General features: G+C 49.7%; 7 protein-coding genes across 7 annotated transcripts; 4 read left to right on the top strand and 3 right to left on the bottom strand.

Annotated features, from left to right (window-relative positions):
- Positions 1-729: 729 nt before the first annotated feature.
- N7508_006959 (type I polyketide synthase) lies at positions 730-6,112 on the bottom strand (the record flags this gene model as incomplete). The annotated part of the gene is made up of 2 exons (XM_058465025.1): positions 730-5,973; positions 6,029-6,112. 2 exons carry the CDS (start codon positions 6,110-6,112, stop codon positions 730-732), a joined length of 5,328 nt encoding a protein of 1,775 aa, XP_058318878.1.
- A 778-nt stretch (positions 6,113-6,890) lies between these two features.
- Positions 6,891-8,002, top strand: N7508_006960 (uncharacterized protein; the record flags this gene model as incomplete). The annotated part of the gene is made up of 3 exons (XM_058465026.1): positions 6,891-6,943; positions 7,019-7,469; positions 7,526-8,002. The coding sequence occupies 3 exons, from the start codon at positions 6,891-6,893 to the stop codon at positions 8,000-8,002; spliced, it is 981 nt and encodes a 326-aa protein (XP_058318879.1).
- Positions 8,003-8,605: 603 nt separating this feature from the next.
- Positions 8,606-10,449, top strand: N7508_006961 (cytochrome P450; the record flags this gene model as incomplete). The annotated part of the gene is made up of 5 exons (XM_058465027.1): positions 8,606-8,726; positions 8,777-8,840; positions 8,900-9,697; positions 9,763-9,914; positions 10,004-10,449. The coding sequence occupies 5 exons, from the start codon at positions 8,606-8,608 to the stop codon at positions 10,447-10,449; spliced, it is 1,581 nt and encodes a 526-aa protein (XP_058318880.1).
- Positions 10,450-11,766: 1,317 nt separating this feature from the next.
- On the top strand, positions 11,767-14,242 carry N7508_006962 (Zn(II)2Cys6 transcription factor; the record flags this gene model as incomplete). Its single annotated transcript, XM_058465028.1, has 2 exons — positions 11,767-12,011; positions 12,076-14,242. 2 exons carry the CDS (start codon positions 11,767-11,769, stop codon positions 14,240-14,242), a joined length of 2,412 nt encoding a protein of 803 aa, XP_058318881.1.
- Positions 14,243-14,960: 718 nt separating this feature from the next.
- On the bottom strand, positions 14,961-15,525 carry N7508_006963 (uncharacterized protein; the record flags this gene model as incomplete). Its single annotated transcript, XM_079040911.1, has 3 exons — positions 14,961-15,222; positions 15,280-15,361; positions 15,465-15,525. 3 exons carry the CDS (start codon positions 15,523-15,525, stop codon positions 14,961-14,963), a joined length of 405 nt encoding a protein of 134 aa, XP_078897040.1.
- Positions 15,526-15,564: 39 nt separating this feature from the next.
- On the bottom strand, positions 15,565-16,671 carry N7508_006964 (uncharacterized protein; the record flags this gene model as incomplete). Its single annotated transcript, XM_058465029.1, has 3 exons — positions 15,565-15,746; positions 15,802-16,242; positions 16,302-16,671. 3 exons carry the CDS (start codon positions 16,669-16,671, stop codon positions 15,565-15,567), a joined length of 993 nt encoding a protein of 330 aa, XP_058318882.1.
- Positions 16,672-17,291: 620 nt separating this feature from the next.
- N7508_006965 (uncharacterized protein) lies at positions 17,292-19,020 on the top strand (the record flags this gene model as incomplete). Its single annotated transcript, XM_058465030.1, has 5 exons — positions 17,292-17,316; positions 17,576-18,082; positions 18,162-18,578; positions 18,629-18,835; positions 18,887-19,020. The coding sequence occupies 5 exons, from the start codon at positions 17,292-17,294 to the stop codon at positions 19,018-19,020; spliced, it is 1,290 nt and encodes a 429-aa protein (XP_058318883.1).
- Between the last annotated feature and the right edge of the window lie 100 nt (positions 19,021-19,120).

Genomic DNA, 19,120 nt, shown 5'->3' on the forward strand with positions numbered 1-19,120 from the left:
AATACCACGAGACCCTAGTCCGCTCCACTTAGGAAGATGGATCCAGGAATGGGGGGCTGTTTTTCTTTTTGTCTCTTCGTTTCCCGTTTTTTTGTTTTTGATGCACAGGTCCACTGCTGACTTACTTGAATTCACTTACACTCTTCTGTCCTTAACTTCTCATAGGTGAAATCTCTGTTTCTCCCTTTGCATCTACAATGAAAACCCGCCCTGTCCCCTCCCTCCTCTTGGTCTCCCTGAACTCATGTTACAAAGGACAGGGTACTATCAGCATCCGGGCTTGTACGTGTTTATCTCTAATTATAAGTGATACGACTCTGATGCTGCGCTTAATAATGTCATGCTTTCACTCTTCGGATCTCCTTTTGTGGTGCTGTATCGATCTGCCGTAAATATTGTGATGCGGATTCATGTACCTATTATTTTGCCAGCCCTTTTTACGTGGTCATACATTTCTTTCAGAGAAAAGGTCTGAGAACGGACCAAGTTATATCATATCCTAAGACTACATATCACTAGATCTAATCACCAAAGCTCTAGGAATAATCAAAATCAATGATGTTTGAGACAACGCAAAGCAAGCGATATATGGAACAGAGTCAAAGATCTATCTATAGCAAGAAAAAGAAACTTCACACATGCCAATCTGTGTCGCAAAAAGCATGAAAAACTACCGTGGATCGTAGATATCGTTCACCCAGCAGCAAATCCCGTCAAAGCCGAGATCCATCATTTACTCATCTTCTCAGTAAACCACGTCACCAAATGACTGACAGTGGGGTGACTCCACGTCAGGGTAGGAGGTATGGCGGTTTTCAATGTCAGCTGCAACTGGCGGCGCAGAGTAACGGTCATGACCGAGTCGACACCCAGATCAGCCAGGGCAGCCTTCGAATCCACATCACTGGCCGCCATCTGCAAGACCTTGGCCACACATTCCCGAATCTTTTCATCCAGGTATGTCTTGAGTGCTGGCCCCGATGTAGGCATTGCATCACTGCCATTGGAACCTGCAGCCACCTGCCCGCCGCTAGGCATTGCGCTGACGCGTCGAACTGCGATATCGTTGAGGATAGGCACCGGAATTGGCTCCCCGTCTTCAAAGGCGCGACTTCGCAAGACTACACCGTGGTCAATATCATACTTTGCGAGATGCTGCCAAGCAGAAAAGGCCTCATCGCGGGTCACATCTGTGATTCCCTTGGATTCAAGTTCTGCATTGATGAAATCTGTGCTGGCGCCCATTCCCAAACCTCGCCAGGAGGTCCACTGGAATGATACGGCCGTGTCCCCTTGACTGGCCCGGTGCGTGGCAAGAGTGTCTAAGAACGCGTTGCCGCTACCGTAGGAGGCTTGGCCGGTGAAGCCGACTAAGTTTCCGCAAGAAGAGAACATGACGAAAAAATCAACACTCTTGGGGGGGAATACTTCATGCAAAGCTAGTGCACCCGAGATCTTGGGCGCCAGAACCCTGTTGAAGGCGTCGCGCGTGGTTTGCAGTACTAGTTGGTTGTCCAAAACACCAGCAGCATGGACGACACCCTGCACCGCAGGGAGGGCAAGGCGATCTAGCGCCTCTGATAGCTGTTTGACTGCATCCGGCTGCGTGAGATCAAGTGGAAGCACATGGACCGACGCGCCTTGACTCTCCAGTTGGCGGATCTTGTCAATAGTTGACTGGAGATCCGGGCTGATTTGGTTCCAGGTCCGACGAGGGGGAAGAGCGCGTCGCGAGATGAGTAGCAGACGCCTGGCTCCCTTCTCGACCAGGAAGTCAGCGACCTCAAGTCCGAGCACGCCGAGTCCACCAGTGATCAGATACGTGCCCTCGGGGCGAGGAAGAAGGCGAGCACCTTGGCTCAGAGGGCGCAGCTTATTACGCGGCAGACTGCGGAACCGGGCGGTGCGGGCGACTCCATCGCTAATTCGGATGATATCCGCGCCTTGGATATATCGCATTGCTGCGAGGGGGACGGTGGTCTCTTCAACATCGATGAGGGATCCCATATCCGGATGCTCACAGGCGATGATGCGAGCCAGGCCAAACAATGGGGACTGCGCAAGTGCAGTGACCGTCTGACCATTACTTACGTTGTCGGTGAGGGTGAAGATCTTGATAGGCAGAGAGCCATTGACGATGAACTTGATCAGTTCGAGGAGGTTCCAAGTGAACAACTCAGATGCTGCTGGAACATCCGCCAGCGAGGCCACAGCCCCGGGAATGTAAGCCACTACGGTTTCCTTCTCCAGTGGGAGAGATGAAGCATTGCTGAAGAGGTCCTGTACAGCAGGAAATTGGAAAGACCGGATCTGGGATGGCAGTGTTGCGGCATACTGGGCCCGGGCGTTAGCATCGGGCGAGACCAGAATCACCGTCGTAATAGACAAGGGCTCTTCGGCCGGGGTTGCAGGCGGCCAGGCAATCTGATGCACGAGGCTCTCCATGCTGCCACTGACACCGACTGTGCCCTCAATTTCGGAGAAACGCATGGCGGTAAATTTGGCAACTACATCGCCCGCTTCGTTAAGTACACTCACGTGAGAGGTTGGTGCTGTATCGGAGGCCTCTTGGACGTAGAGCCAGCCGATCTTGGGTGGATCTTGCGTAGTGAAGATCTCGACACGGTCAATCTGGGCTGGCATGCGTAGTGCAGCTGTTTGGAAAACAGTCGAACCAACGGAGGTAGCAGCATCGAGAATCGGAGCCCAGGAGGACGAATCCCAAGGTAGAGGCGCATCTCCCGAAAACGCAGGATTGACATCAACACGCGCTAGCATTTCCTTATTATTGCGGTAATGCTCGGTTACCGCCCAGGGGAAGCCCATCGCGGAGACGCCCACCTTGTCCAGATAGTCAATCGAGAAGTTGTCTGCCAGCTTGGTGGGCAGCCTTGATTTCACAGCGGCGAGGTCTATGCGATCTTCTGAAGCTAGTACTGCCGGATCCCAATACGCTGTAGTATGAGTTGCCCAGGACGCATCATCATCCAGTACTGAGGGCTCATTAGGGATCAGTCGGGAAAGAATCTTGACCTGATCCTGCTGAACCACGATCTGAACGGACCGTGGAGCATTGATGGCGACTGGAACACGGAGCACCACGTTCTGAAGCATACGGCCACCAGTACCCTTCAAGAACGTATTGATCAGACCCGCAGCTGGAACAATCTCGGTCCCGTGCAGGGGATGACTTCCGGGGAATGGCTTGGTTTCATTGTCCAGTTGCGTGGTATAGACAACAGTGTCAGTGCCCGATACTGCAATGCGTTGTCCCAGAAGCGTGTGCTTCTCAACGTCATGCATGAGGCCAGTGTGAAGAGGTGCTGTCTCTATCTTGCGCCAGATAGGCTTATGCATCCATGTTGTAGTAGGCAAACCGGTAGCCCAGGGTCCGGGCATTTGTGCCATCCAATTCACTTCCGCACCGCGACAGTGAAGCTGTGCAATGCTATGCAGGATATGCTTCTCAGTCGGCTTGTTGCGAAGTAGAGTTGGTATGACTGCGAAATCTTCCAACCCGGTCTCCATCAGTGTCTCATTGATAGAGTGAGACACGACTGGATGACTTGAGACTTCAAGGAAGAGGCGATATCCATCCTCAACGGCCGCTTTCGTGGCGGAGGTGAGACGCACCCGATTGACCATGTTATCGGTCCAGTAAGCTGCGTCGCGAAGGTCCTGCCCGCGAGAGTCGACCAGTGCGGTAGAGTATAGCTTGATAGCGGGGCTAGTGGGAGACAGAGCCTCTGCGAGAGCATCCCGCAAGGGATTGACAAGACCATTCAAGGTTGGGCTATGGAAAGCAATGTCGCTCTTCACGGTGAAAGTTTTCACGCCCCGTGTCTTGAAGTCTTCTGTAGCCTGTACCACTGCTTCTTTGTCTCCGGCAACCACACAAGAAGAAGGCGATGAATCAATGGCCACCACCAGGTCAGTCCGGTCGGTCAGAATCTCCTCAACCTCCTTGGTAGGAAGGTTGACAAGAATCATGCCACCCTTGCCCATGACCTGACGGTATAACCGCGCTCTGCGGGTGACAATCAGCGCGCCTTCTACAGGGGATAAAGCTCCTGCCACAACACTTGCGGCAATTTCACCAACTGAATGGCCAATCACAGCCTGTGGAGTGATGCCCTTGCTCTGAAGTATGGCGCTGAGCCCGATTTGCATGAGATAGGTTAGGATCTGGACGCAATCAGAAGACTCGAAGTCACCCGTCCGGAGCAGCTTTATTGGCGACAGGCCGATTTCGGCTTGGATCAGCTCGTCGAGGGGCTGAATGGCTCCGTAAAAGACAGGGTTGTGAATGAGTTGTTTTCCCATGTCCGGCCACTGCGCACCGTGCCCAGAAAACACCCAGACAACATCCTTGCTAACATCTGCGCCCAATACCCGACTCTGGGTCTTGAACGGATTGTCGACCCCGTTAGCGAATGCTTGCAAACCCCGAGTAGCATCAAGCTGATCATCAACCACAAGCGCTGCTCGGTAGTCATGATGGTCTCTTCGTGTAGCCAATGTGGTGAGAATATCCATCAGATCATGCTCAGTTCCCTGAGCCGTCATCCACTCTTGCAGAGTTTTGGCCTGCAGGGCTAACCGTTTCTCCTGGGGACCGGAAAGTAACAGAATGCCAGGTCCAGTAACTGTCACATCATCCAGTGGGTCTGGCTGCAAGATTTGACCAAACTCCTCAATGACTGCGTGAGAAACGGTACCTCCATATCCATATGAACAAACCCCTGCCCGACGAATGGGGTCCGAGGAAGGCCATGGGGTTGCCTCCTGGACGACCTTTACGCCGGCCGTAGCCCAGTCGATCCGGCTATTGAGCTTTTTTAAGTTGGCCTGGGGTGGAAGGAGACCCTTTTGGATGGCCATGGTTGCCTTTATGAAGCCCATAACACCCGCACCGGCTTCCAGGTGACCAATGTTTGGTTTGATAGACCCGATATAGCATGGGTCGTCAGCAGAACGACCTGTACCGTAGACGGCTGCAATGGCGGAGATTTCAGTTGGGTCACCCAGTGGTGTAGATGTGGCATGAGCTTCCACGTAGTGCACGGTTTGAGGGTCGACATTTGCAGCCGCGAGAGCATTGCGTGCTGCTAATTGTTGTGCTTTCACATTAGGGGCCATAATACCATTTGTCTTTCCATCCTGCGCAACGGAACTGCCCTTAATAACGCTGTAGATGTGATCATGGTCCAGTAGGGCACGATGCAAGCTTTTGAGGATGACAGCGCCAGCACCTTCACCTCTGGCGTATCCATTGGCGTTATCGTCGAAAGAGCGACAGGATCCATCAGACGAGATAGCCCCAGCTTTGTCGAGGACGCGAGTCAATCCTGGGCCACACAGGGCATTGACGCCTCCGGCAATTGCGACTTGAGACTCTCCCAGCCGGATGGCCTGGACTCCATGGTGGATGGCGACGAGAGATGAAGCACAGGCCGCATCCACCGCAGTACTAGGTCCCATCAGGTTGAGATGATAGGAAATGCGATTGGGCACACCGCAGTATGCGGTACCGATGCCCATCCAGGCTTCGACGTTCGGCAGATCTTCCAGCACTAACTTGGAGTAGTCGTCCGAGTTGACACCCCAGAATACTGCTGTGTTGCTCCCAGACAGGCTTTTGGTAGGAATTCCGGCATCCTCGAGTGCTTCCACAGCTACCTCAAGTGACACGCGCTGTTGAGGATCCATCTGTTCGGCCTCTTTAGGGGAAATCCCGAAGAATTGACAATCAAAGTTCTCCAGATGATCCAGGAAATAGCCACGTTTGGTAGTATTCTTGAGAGCCTTTGCATTTCGTGGGTCTCGACGAGCGTAGGGCTCCCAGCGCATTTCTGGAATCTCGCCGACAGCACTCTTCTGACTGAGGAGCGATTTCCAGAGAAGTTCTGGGCTGTTGTTTCCTCCTGCCACGCGGCAGGCCATGCCTACCACGGCTACATCGCTGGAGAACTCCTATCTATTGTCAACTTTCAACTCATGGAGCACATCGGAGAGCGTGGTCACGTACATATTCACTGTATTCAGTTACTGGAGTTTCAATTGGTGGTGGAGATGCTCCCTGGGAGCGGGATGTGGAAGGCTCAGAATGCATGTTTGCCAATTGCATTTCATATGTTCATCTGCCTTGTTACTTTGAATGGGTCGTTGAGGTCCTTTTATATATCTGGTTAACCAGGACCATATTCGGATTCATACACTCCACGGCCATTTCTTATCGTTCTCGCGACGCTGACTGATCTTCACAAGGAAATTCATCCGTCATCAACAGATACGGTGCCCAGATGGTCCTTTCCGTTTCCCGATTGGGACGCTGGTGTATCTTTACTCAACTGCTCCGTTTGGTGCTGTTGTTGTGGCTTTCGCCATTGGTTTGCCAAGCTTTGTAAATATGAATCTCACTGACAGCTAATAGGGGAAGGAGACATCAGCCGACAGACCAGGGTTCGTCCATAGGCAGTGGCGATCTTGAAACTAATGCCAAGTCTTCGAGATGAAGAAGACAAGCCACAGTAATCCCTAAGCCCGAATGGGATTTTGCTGATTCACCCAAAGGAGTGCCGGGCTCGATTTCTCCAAAACGTGGTGGTGGCCAAGGTGAGCTGTCTCACCTTTTAGGAATGCAGTCGTAAATTTGCCCCAAAAGAACTCCGTTCAGATACTCCAGAGTTAGCATAGACGCTACTCCAAAATTTCGATCAGGCCATTCTAACAGCTCACTGCAAGTGCGCATTAATGTAATGCCAAGTATATAGATGCTAGGAGAGATATAAAACTTATTTCAGCTAATTTAAGCTGAAATCTTGAAGACTTGAGCTTTTACTGTAAATCTTGACTTCTACCGGCCAACATTTACGAGTATTCCTGTCAGAATGGCACCATTTGTACCCTATCACTCTTCGGCTGGCCAATCAACCACTGTCAAGTACGCCATTTGGTCCTTTCCACGTATAATCATCGACTCAACCGAAAGATCATTGAGGAGCTAACTGGAGAGTAGATTTGGTGGCCTTCTTACCACCGAATTCCTTGAGCCCCCACCAGGTCGTTGTTTTCTCTTCCGTCAAACATACCGCCACACCATTGAAGGCCCGATTCCAGATAATCTGCGCAAGCTCATTAACAGTCCGGATCGACCAAAGGGACCGCCCCCTCATTTCCACCAGTTCCAAACTGAGTACTTCCGCGTCGAGCATGGAGTACTCGGGATTAACGTAGACGGCGTCACACGCCGCATCACCAAAGCAGATGGGGAGATCTCAGTCAAGGCGGGTAGTGTGCATAATTTCTTCATTCATTCCGATTCTCCCGAGAGCATGACTGTCTACCTGAGTGCCTCGGACTCGGGGAACGACTATCAGCTCGACCGGGTCTTCTTCGAAAACTGGTATGGCTATTGGCACGATGCGCTTTTGCACGATGGAGGACTCGATTGGATTCAGTTCCTCGCGGTAAGGATCTCAAATCAGCCAAAGGTTATGATTTTGCTTTTCTAACCGTGTAATAGATCCAGGATGGCGGGGATGCCTATACACCTGCCCCCGCATGGGTGCCTTTTCGCCGACAGGTTGGATATTGGACCTGCGTAATTGTTGGTCGGTGGATTGGAGGTCTTCTGGGATATAAGCCCTTTTTCCGGGAATATACCACTGATTGGGACTTTGCCGTGGCAAAGATGAAGGGTTCTTTCTTCCAGCGCCATTTGGTACACTCTGCCTGGGAAGAAGAGAAATCATGGGCCAAACAGGCTGATCTTCAGCCTAAGGCTAAGCCTGAAAATGCTGAGTTTGAGCAGTGGACGGAGGATATGTCCCTCACTCAGTTAAACCTGGGCCCTGTGGCATATGAGCAGGGCCAGTTCAATGGCGCGAACCCCGGCCTGACGAACGGGTCAAACGGCCACTCCACAAGCAGACAAGAGAAGTTGGAGCAGGTAGCTCCTTGGGCCCAGCGACGAATAGTAGTCGAAGATGCGGCCAAGTAGAAATTTGATTTCAAGAGTCTTTGATTTGAATTCCAATGTTGTTTCCAGTCCTTCCTTCCTGTGTAGACAGGATTTTCCTTGGCTTGTGTCCCAAACCAGAGATAGTATATTGAGCCACAGTCATCTTGAAGGGAGATCCATGACCGTAAGGGGGTTATCTGCCACGAGCGACACTCTCATACCCTCATAAATCTTGTATAAAGTCAAATGTGCAGTACTGTCTGGGTGTTCATCTTTCCACTCTGTCTGTCAAGCAGAGAGATTGGCTCTCCCGCAGCTGGAGCTTATAGGGCATATCAGTCCTCCTCTCAGAACCTTTCAGGGCCGTGTGTAGCATATTCTCGACACCGAAAAGGTCCATTCAGACAAAATTCCGATCGTATTTGGGGGCAGATTACGACCTCATTGAATGTATCAAACTGCGTGGTTTCATGCTCCAGGGACTCCGATTCTCCTTTAGGAACCCTACAACAGGGGATCTTAACTTTACATACGGCCTGCTGCAGTCCCTCAAAATGATCTGTTTTTCTTTCCCCGCGTTGGTCATAAGTATAGACAAGGAGCCTACCCTGAAGAGACAATTGCTCGCCATTTGTCAACACAATGGACCTCTTACCACTCGCCCCGACACATGTTCTGGCAATACTGCTGAGTAGTGCCAGCGCGTTATTTCTCTTCACTTACCTATTCCGCGCAGGGCATCGACCCGCAGACCTCCCGGATGGTACGTCGTTGCAATGAAGAGGAGAGACTTGACACCTAACAGGCACATAGGACCTCCAACCGTTCCACTCTTTGGGAACGAACTGCAAGTACCAAAGTCAGACGCACATTTCCAGTAAAGATCCATGACTCTCTTCTGATTTATTTGAGTAACACGCTAAGTGATTAGTGTAGGTTCTCCAAGTGGGCCAAACAATATGGCGGACTTTTCACACTGAAACGATATAACAATACCACGATCGTGATCAGCGACTGGAAGTTAATCAAAAAACTGCTCGACAAAAAGAGTAACGTTTATTCCCACCGACCCGCATCGCTGGTATCACACCTGATCACACAGAGTGACCATCTTCTGGTCATGCAATACGGGGAGCGATGGCGCATGTTGCGTAAAATCATCCACCAGTACTTCATGGAACCACAGTGCGAGCGAGAGCACTGGAAGGTTCAAGAAGCCGAAGCAAAACAGATGCTGCATGATTTTCTGACCATGCCAGAAGATCATATGCTGCACCCCAAGCGGTACAGCAACAGTATCACCAACTCGCTTGTCTTTGGCATTCGCACCAAGACAGTCCGTGATGAATACATGAACAAGCTCTTCGCTCTAATGGGCAAATGGTCCTTGGTGCAGGAATTGGGCGCCACGCCACCTGTCGACTCGTTTGCTCTGCTGCGCTTCGTACCGCAGGGCCTTTTGGGGAATTGGCGGAACCGTGCGGTTGAAGTCGGCGATCTCATGCAGTCACTCTATCAGACCGTCCTCACTCAGGTGCAGGAGCGCCGCCAACGGGGCGTTCAACGGGACTCCTTTATGGATAAAGTTCTGGATGCACAGGATAAGACGGCGCTCACTGCAAACGAGCTGCGATTCTTGGGTGGCGTCCTGATGGAAGGAGGCTCGGATACTTCGTCCTCGCTGATTTTGACTATCATCCAGGCTATGACCAAGTATCCAGAAGTACAGAGAAAGTAAGCCGACAGCCTTTTTTCGTCATCATTTCCCTAAGCGAGAAGTTAATGCAAGGGTTTTGCAGGGCTCACGCACAAATTGACTCTGTTATCGGAAATGACCGTTCCCCTACATGGTCTGATTGGCCCCAACTACCCTATATCAACATGATCATCAAGGAGTCCCACCGGTGGCGTCCCGTTAGCCCGTTGGGCGTTACCCATGCTGTCGCTGAAGGTCGGTTAAACATTCTCCGCCACCAATCGAGAAAGATAATAGGAAGGGGAAATGCAAAGGACCAACAATTGGCTAAAAATCCTCTACAGATGACCACGTCGATGGAAAATTCATCCCCCGAGGGTCGAGCATCGTCCTCAATGTTTGGGGCATGCATCATGACAGTGACCGATGGCATGCGCCAGAACATTTCCAACCTGAACGGTTTGCTGATTTCCCAGCCTTGGCTTCAAGCTACGCAGCGTCCGACCGACGTGATCATCTTGGCTACGGGGCGGGCCGGCGCATCTGTCCGGGCATCCACTTAGCGGAAAGAAACCTAATTATTGGCGTGTCCAAGCTACTTTGGGCTTTCGAGTTTGTCGAACCGCCAGGCAGCGACAATGACATCTCGGCCCATTCTGGTGCTAGTAAAGGTTTCCTGCATTGTCCTAAAGACTACGGCTGTGCCATTCGACTCCGCTCCCCCGAGAAGAGGGACACCATTCTACGGGAATTCGCCGAGGCACAAGAGGTCTTTGCCCGATTCGATTAAGATAGATTAGAAGCTACTCGACGTATTAGAAATGTGATCATTGTCCCGTTTCTTGCCATCCCTCGGCGGAAGCACGTGTGAATCGGGGATTTCCGTTTCTGCAGCCGATGCGAGTTTCCCAGAGGAGCAACGGACTTCACTCCGATCTCTTCTTTGTCAGATAAGGCGGACTGCCAAGCACACCGTTGAGTTTGGCTTTCCCAACATGTAAGCACTGTGGCTTTTTCAGGGTCTCTGGATAGGACGGGAATGACGAATCATCCGGAAGTTACAGTAGCATTAGCAATAAGCTCGAATCCAATTGGAAATCCCCTTTCACGCATTTCTTATCAATGTTCTGGTTGATCACGGTACCGATTTAATCTCCGTTGGCTCAAGTTAACGCCTTCATTTCCTACGAGTGGCTGGCTGAGTGCAGTATATATTTCTCCTATCTGAACGTAGATATTTAGACGATCGTCCAATGTCAGCATCTTCTCCATTCTTCACGCTAAAAACTGTCGATCACAGCTGTTCTTGATATATACAGAAACAAAAGATTTTCACGGACAATACTTTTGATCCTTGTCCATTCAACCTCGGCTAGGCATCGGCCCGCTGTCGATGGTCTGGACTTTCTTCTTATAGAGCTATGGCGGCAGGGAGTCACTCCCAATGGCGAGTTTCGGTATCGGGCCGGATCGTCCTGCTGTCAGAGATACGATTCTTCAGTTTGCATAGCATACCCTTGCTATGATCTAGTCCTAAACAAGTATCATTTCGCTGTAACAAATAATTATTATTTAGAAACATTTGCGTGTAAAGCAAAGTTGTGAATGTCACGTGATGAATCGTACATGATATGGCTCGTGACCCATTTAATCCGAATTTTGTATGGGAGGAGGTCAAGTGAAGTTCGCTATATCGCAATATCTCGTAATTCGTTATATTGCATGGTTGGAAAATATAGCAGATTAAAGTGAGGAATTGGCGTTATCAGGGATGATAGCAACAAGTTCTGATATACTGTGAATGATGGAATAACAGACTAGTGGGTTTACAGCGAGGCGTGTAGTATCCTGTTGTCATTCCATGCACGGCTTATGCTGTGCAGAAGCCATTTTCTTCATGGCTGAATTTGCCCCTTTGTTGGTACCTTTGTCAGTGTTAGATATGCCTCCTAACTTTCTCTTTGTAGCGCCTCACCACCCCTGTCCCTCCTACCCCTCCCCATCTCACCTTCAATAATCAAAAAATACTTTAAAGAATCTGACAGCCGTTTGGAGTCGACTGGTCTGAATTCAGATCTCTATCGTTTTGTCCTCCAACGGTTCCGTCATGTACTCCACTTTCTCCGCCAACTTTGACACCACGATTGACGCCTCCCGCGAGAGGTCAGCGTCAGCCACGCCTGTCACAGCTCCACGTCCTAAGCGTAACCAGGTCGCTCGGGCGTGTGACTGGTGTCGGCTTAATCGCGTGAGATGCGATGACAAGCAGCCATGTCAAAACTGCTTGAATCGAGGAGGTCATTGCAGTAACACAAAGCCACAGGAGGCTACCTCGCTCCCGGCTGCAAACCGGTAGGAATAAATCTCTCTTGTATTTCTGGTGCGTGATGATCTGATTATTTATATCTGAACGTAGGGAGATGCAACGGTTGCGAAATAAAGTCAAAGACCTTCAAGAGCAGATAACGAAACTCAAAGATGATGCCGAGATCCAAGCACAGGCGGGTTCTTTGACACCCCCGTCGTCAGATGCCGCTCACAGTTCGTTTGACTTTGGGGAGCTCGCCAATACTACGGAAGGATGGCAAGGCCTCCAAGAGACAGGACAGATTTATTACGGACCCTTGTCATCATCATATTTTGTCACGCGAATCACTCGGTATCTGTCTCAAGCGCTCAACCAGCCAATTGACAATGCGAAACTAGAAGCATGCATGGCACGCTTTCATTATAATACCCCAACTCATGAACCGTCGCGATGGGATACAAACCCCGCCAATCACGCAGATCAACACCAGGACGGAAATGAGGAGGCCGAGGATTTGACAAGATCACAAGAGGAACACTTTCTCAATCTGCTTTGGCAGTCCTTCCATTGCGTCTACCCTGTTCTCTCGGAACCTGAGTTCCAGGAATATTACGACTCATTGTGGTCCGATTCAACGCCGGATGGGAATTCTACTCGGAAGCCATCCGCCTTGGTCGATGTACTGCTGGCAGTTTGTATGCAATACAGCAGCACCTTCTTCGTCGGTGGAAACGACCAGCAAGGAGATTCGGATGCTGGTTGGCAGGCAAAGAACGCGAATCGCGCTAGTCGAGCTTACTATCAGAGGGCCCAGAGGCTCCTGCAGAGAGAGCTCGAGAACCCAGGCATCGTGGTGGTGCAGAGCCACATCTATTCGATTGTCTATTTGTACAACACTTCCCTACTAAATACGGCTCACATCAACCTGGGTGCTACTCTGCGCATTGCGCACGCGCTGCGCCTGAATATCCGCCCGCTGGATGGGATCCCAGCCGCGCAGCAGGAGCTACATCGTCGAATTTGGTGGACACTCTATCGGATAGACAGCCAACTTTCGATGACGTTGGGTCGACCTCCACTCATTCAGCTATCCCATGTCAGCTGCGGGCTGCCTGGAGATTCTCGCGATTACGCCCGACTATCTGGCACAGTACTCCTCTCAAATGATGAGGACATCAGCTGGCTAAGCTTCCATGTCCAATGCACGAAGCTCACATTTCTCGTTCAAGGCGTGCAGGCGGCATTCCAGCGAAAATGTTCCCAGTTGCTAAATGGGGACAAGTCCATCGATATTTATGATGACCCGCGCCTTCTCGAAAGCCTGGCTGAGTTTCTCGGAAGAGAGATGACAGTCATTCACAGCTGGGTTCAAAGTGTCCCGCAGTCCCTGTGCAATGCTCGTAAGGGCACGGGAGAACCCTTCTCCACCAATCGCGCCGCGCTGAATCTATCCCTGTATAGCCCACTTTGGCTTCAGCGCCAACGCCTCTTGCTGGAGCTTCACTATCATCATCTTCTGATCTCGACACTACGTCCATTCATGAGATTTCCTCCCGTCAGTTCTTCCATGACCCCACAGACTGACGGATTTAATATCACTTGTTTGAACCATGCCATGGCGATCACCAGTATTCTAAACCAAGTCCTGTCAGAGACGGATCTCCTGCGCGGATGGTCACCCATCTTTCAATACCAATGGGATGCTATTCTATGTACTCTAGGATTTGTGCTCGCGAATGCCCTCTGTCCCCCGACTCCTTCCGCTCGCAAGTCCCTGCAGACGGCTATTAGCACGTTGGACCTGGTCAGCGATCACTTCCTGGCAGCCAAAAACGCAGCTCAGGTTGTCCGTGAGGTTAGTTGCCAGGCAGATCGACTCATTGATCACGTCCAGCAAGGGTTTTCACGGCGACAAGGGCCCCGCGGCAGCCAAGCCTTGACTACTATGGGCCAGAATGGCAAAGCAATATCAAGCCAATCCTCATTCACAACACCCGGGCAACCGACGCAATCTGCCGCCGTGAAGTGGGCGCTACCACCAACAACAATGGAGGTATCTCCCCACCAGTCAATGACAAGCTTCGAAGCACGCGTGCAGCTATTGGATATGATGCCCATTGGCTCATTGCCCGAGCTATCTCCTACTCTAGGCACATCAGAGTCTCTGTCGGGTGTGATACCATCTGCCACCTCAGCTGATATGGTCGCTGGCACTGAAGCTCAATGGATGCACGCAAGTGCCATGATCTTAGACTCCTGGACCACTAATCCCTGACCTGCTAATAAATATTCGCTTCACGAGATAAAGCTAGAGCTTACGGATTTTTTGAGTTCCATAGATGGCACCTGCTGGGGGAATAGATTATAGGGGAGATACCTTTTCGTTTTGTTTTCCTATTGATGATAACGATGTTAACGATTCAGAGAAGATCAAGATGCTAGGACATAGTGACTTAGATAGTTATGACCGCTAATAATGCCCTTTTATGCTGTATCTAGATGTACCATAAAGCTAGTCATATTCTATCGTCATTAGCTACAGTAGGCCATAGAGAAACAAGCAGTCGAAGTTGACTATTACCGTATTGATTCTTTGATCTAAAATGATGGGTCTATTTGGCAATTTATGTTTGATATCATGAATTAATCAATCCAACTGCCAAGTGAAGTTCGACTAGCTGCAGATTCTTCAGCCACTGTTTGGAAGATCCTTGCCCGGAGAAATCTCGCAGTTCAGCAAAGCAAGAGAGAACCAAATTGGCAGTGAACAGCGAAAGCAAGATGACCAAACGTATTACGGGCTGTGCACTAATACAGACTACAGGGGCAATCAATTGATGGCAAGTATTAATAAGACATGTGAGACCTTGAAACCTTGTTCGCATACGGTTCCAGTTCAACGAGACCCAGGATTTTCTGAGTCCTGTTGACTGGTTCAGGACCCCCCTATGCCAAGGTCTTGGCTTCGGGATCCTTGGCGGGTGGTTGCTGCGCTACTGTGCCGAGACAGTGGTCATCAAATTGTGATAGGTGTGCATACGAAATCGGAGTGAGTACGTCACCGTGACTATTCGGATACCATTTGGACACAAGCAGTTGTAGCGTTCAATCTTGTGGTACATGAACTCCTTTACTACAGTGTCTAGTACATACGACCACAGGGTGTGGAGAACAGGGCTTCCCGTCCGCTCAGCCGTACTTAAGCCACACGCCGGTAAGTTAGTAGTTAGGTGGGTGACCACTAGCGAATCCTTACTGTTGTATGTTTTTTTTTATTTGATTCTCCTTTTTTGGCAGTATAAAAACTGATACCGTTTCTCCGTGCTTGTTGGTAAAGCTGGTAGGTAACATTTAGGCGAAGAAAGAGAGCGGTTTCCTTTCTCTTGAGTGAGCGCTTCAAGTGCCTCATAAAGAATAAATCATCTGACATGAGTTTCCTTTTTTTCAAGTCGATTATGTGATCTATATATGGTAAACGTTTCTTTCAAGTCATATACAAGGATCGAAACCGGGTCCAAAATTGAAACCAGGTGGTATACAGAACGGGATCCCCTCCATCCTTAGCAGTTGTAGCGAATATAACGATGAGCTCTCAATTCAGGGTCGCTGGTTGAAATCGTACGCATTACCGAAGCCGCGGTTCAAATAACGTGAAAGAGCCTCAGACTTCGTCACCCAGTCCACCGGAACTTCGACATCGGTCTGATTCTCAATGATAGACCTTACGTCATCCGCAAATTCGAGCTTCATGGGATTCCGATACCAAGATGCAAAGTGAACTGCCAATGTTAGAATTAATCTTTTGAAAAAAAAGAACCACCAGAAACAACTTACTCATTGCTAGCATCACTCGTGGATCTTTAGTCTGGTTGCCAACCCCGGCATGCCAAAGGCGCAAATCCCTAATGATAAAAGAGCCCTTTGGCACAACAGGTTGGCAGGGAGGTCTTTCCGCACGACGTCTCTCAATCTCGACTTCTTTGATTCTGCCACTTGCGCGCTCACCGTGTAGCCCCTCTTGAACATGTAGTCCAGTATCTGTGTGAGTTCCCAGCCATACTTCTGTGGACCCATTTTCAGGGGTCATGGTGATCAGAGGCACGTTGATCACGTATGCAAATGGATGGAACGGATGCGCAAAGTCTGCATCTGAATGAACAGGCTGAGACATAGGAGGATTCTCCGCTGTTGGTGGTAAAGCGGTATTGCCAGAACAGAATGTCCATTTCGGACGGGGCCCCAGTGCTGAGGAGGTAATTTGGGTTGCGATCGGGTCTTTGGGGAAGTTAGATATTGTATATAGGATCGAGGGCTTGTCTTCCTATTCAACGTACTTAAGAAAATGCTGGTATCAAAGTGCTCCTTCACCGGTGGAGCATCCTGTTGGATATTTCCAGGGTTGTAATTGAATGGACTATCTTCCTTTCTGGCCTGAAGAGCATATGCATCCTCGATCATCTTTGTGTTGAGCTGATCAAGGCTGCCAGGAGGTATAGCATTCTCCACGACGACAAGGCCATCTTGATTGAGGCTGCGCATAGCAATTTCTAGGTTCTGGGGAGAAAGTTGCGCATGTTGAACTTCGGTCTTTGATGGGCGGATTGAAGTCGGATAGCTTGGGAGTTTTCCTAGCTTGGTTGACAAGGATCGTGTTTGACAGCGGCGGCTTAAAGCTGCTGGGGCTTTGAAAATGATTTGGCTCATGATGAAACAAAATCAATGACTCGGTTCGGGAAGGTCGTCTGGATGCAATCAGCTGGGGGTATGGTTTCGTTCGGCGTACAAATTAGGGTGAAGCAGGTAAGATTTATATCCCATGCGAGAATTGTTTAAATTGATTGTCGCTATATCCACTAATGAAGAACATTATTGTAACGAGTTACAAGTGATTATTGCACTTGCTTCTCGTACTTTTCTCGCCTTTGGATATAGACAGAATAGTTCTTATTGGTCCAGTATTAGCTAAAGTGGAGTTTATGGCGGGGCTTGCTCCGCGCTTCACTTCGCCTTTCGCAAAACTATCCCTTTCTCGCCTCGCTTTTCGCTTTCCGCCTTTCAATTCCACCGGGAAACACCAATCAACTTTCAGGGATCAGTGGTTCAATCTGAATGAAGGGCTCTAATAGCGTCATACTGCCGACTGACTCCGATACACCACGTAAATAAGCCTGCGAGGGGGCAATAACCCTGGGAGTTTAGCGAGGACAAAACCGAATGCCCCGACAGAGCAGAAATATTTGCAGATCCCCGCCTTCTTCGCTATTCCTTTGCGGGTCTATCACTTGGAGCAGTAGCTCGTAGGGCGTCAGCCGCCAAACGGGTCAATGCCACGACCACTTCAACACAATCGTAAGTCTACTGTTTTTCTCTATATCCGCTGGTATATTTTTTCTTAGTAATGTGACTCTAGGATGGTAAATGGCCCTCTAGCTACACATGATCCCTATGTGTCTACCCACCCTTCGATCCCGTGGCGGTTGATTACTTTCAAGTTTGAACCCGCAGCTGATTAAAAGTCGTGCAGCGAGATATGCAGATCACGGAGAATTAAATGTTCGTATTGCGTGTTGCATGAATTAAGGTGATTGATTGAAGACTACTGACTTAGTGAAAGGCGATGGCAAAAGACCCAATTGTTCGCCCTGTCAACGAAGCTCCCGGGACTGTCGCTGGATCCATGACACCGATACAGCCGCTTCGCCTACAGGCTCTTCGCATCAAGTGGCCCCTTTGAGTTCAATTGACCACGTTACCGATTACCCTTCAACCCAGGATCCTGAATATGCTCTCCGCCATGTACAAGTTGCGAAGCTGTATCGCCATTATATGGATCAACTAGCTGCATGGTATGATCTGAACGACAGCAAGCGCCATTTCAAGGATGTAGTTCCTATTCGAGCGCGATATAATCCATTATTACTCAGTGCTATCCTCGCTTTTGCTGCTGCTAATCAACACCGTACTCTTGGAGATAACGTCTATCTAGGGATCGCCGAGTTTTATCACTACGATAGCGTTCGGAGACTGATATCCGTGACCAAGAATGTGGATCAACTTCCCATCGGGGAGACGTTAGCCGCCATCTGTCTACTCCGTTCTTTTGAAATCATAACACGTGAGTGTATTTGCCTTAGACCCATTGAACTCTTTGTTAAGATACATCTGACTGGGTGATGGTTTTTATTTCGTGTTAGAAAATGGCAGCTCCCAAAATCATTTGCAAGGATGTTATTCAATCCTGGCTAGCCGGGAAATTCACCTCGCAGCAGACCTACTCAGTGCTGGCTACTGGAATTATCTACGCGAAGACATCACTGTAGCATTGATTGAGCAACGCAGTCTCATGATCAGCCTTTATGATCAAACTGGACCTCCGGAACCCACCGATGACGCAGACTTTGCTAACCAGATCACCTTTCTTTTGGGGAAAATCATCAACCGATGCTTATCCATTGATTCTCCCGCCTTGGACCCGCTGGAATGGCAAGCCATAAAGGTGGATCTCGATAACTGGAAACTGTCTCTTCCTTCATCCTTCGACACGATAGAGACCCCGGAACTACGGGCGCAGAGTAGTTTCCGATCTATATGGACGCTGCAAAGCTGGCATAGTAAGCTTCCTTCACATGAGATTTTCGTCTTTTGCTTCTAATGTGACAAGCATCGACACTTCATTATTACCATACCGCCATGGGAATCCTTTGGCTAGCCCAACCAACAGCTCGGCCATTAAAAGCATTGCAACGAATACAAGATCTCGAAAGCTTGCATCAAAAACTCGAATACCATGCGACTCAGATATGTGCTTTGGCGTTTTCAAGCGATTCTGCTGCTGTGTGGGTCAATGCTTTCGGTCCGATAACATTCTGTGAGTATCCCTAGACGTTTGTTTGGTATCGTGTCTGACGCCTTTTTGCAGGTAGTTCCTGGCTTCGCGATACTCAAAAGCGCATGGAAATAGCAGATGAGATAGGAAAATGGGGGGAAATTACGGGCTGGCCGGTTACACTTATTGCAGACGAGCTGTCTGCGCCTACGGCCACTAGCACCTAAGTTAGGATGGTCGGAGGATAACCAAATGGAAACACCATTGAAACCCTAATAGTGACCTCCAACATGTTAGGCTGACATAGTGGTCCTTTTGGTCTAATTG

Source organism: Penicillium antarcticum (genome assembly GCF_028974205.1).
Source record: "Penicillium antarcticum strain IBT 31339 chromosome Unknown utg000006l_segment0_segment0, whole genome shotgun sequence".
Lineage (NCBI taxonomy): Eukaryota > Fungi > Ascomycota > Eurotiomycetes > Eurotiales > Aspergillaceae > Penicillium > Penicillium antarcticum.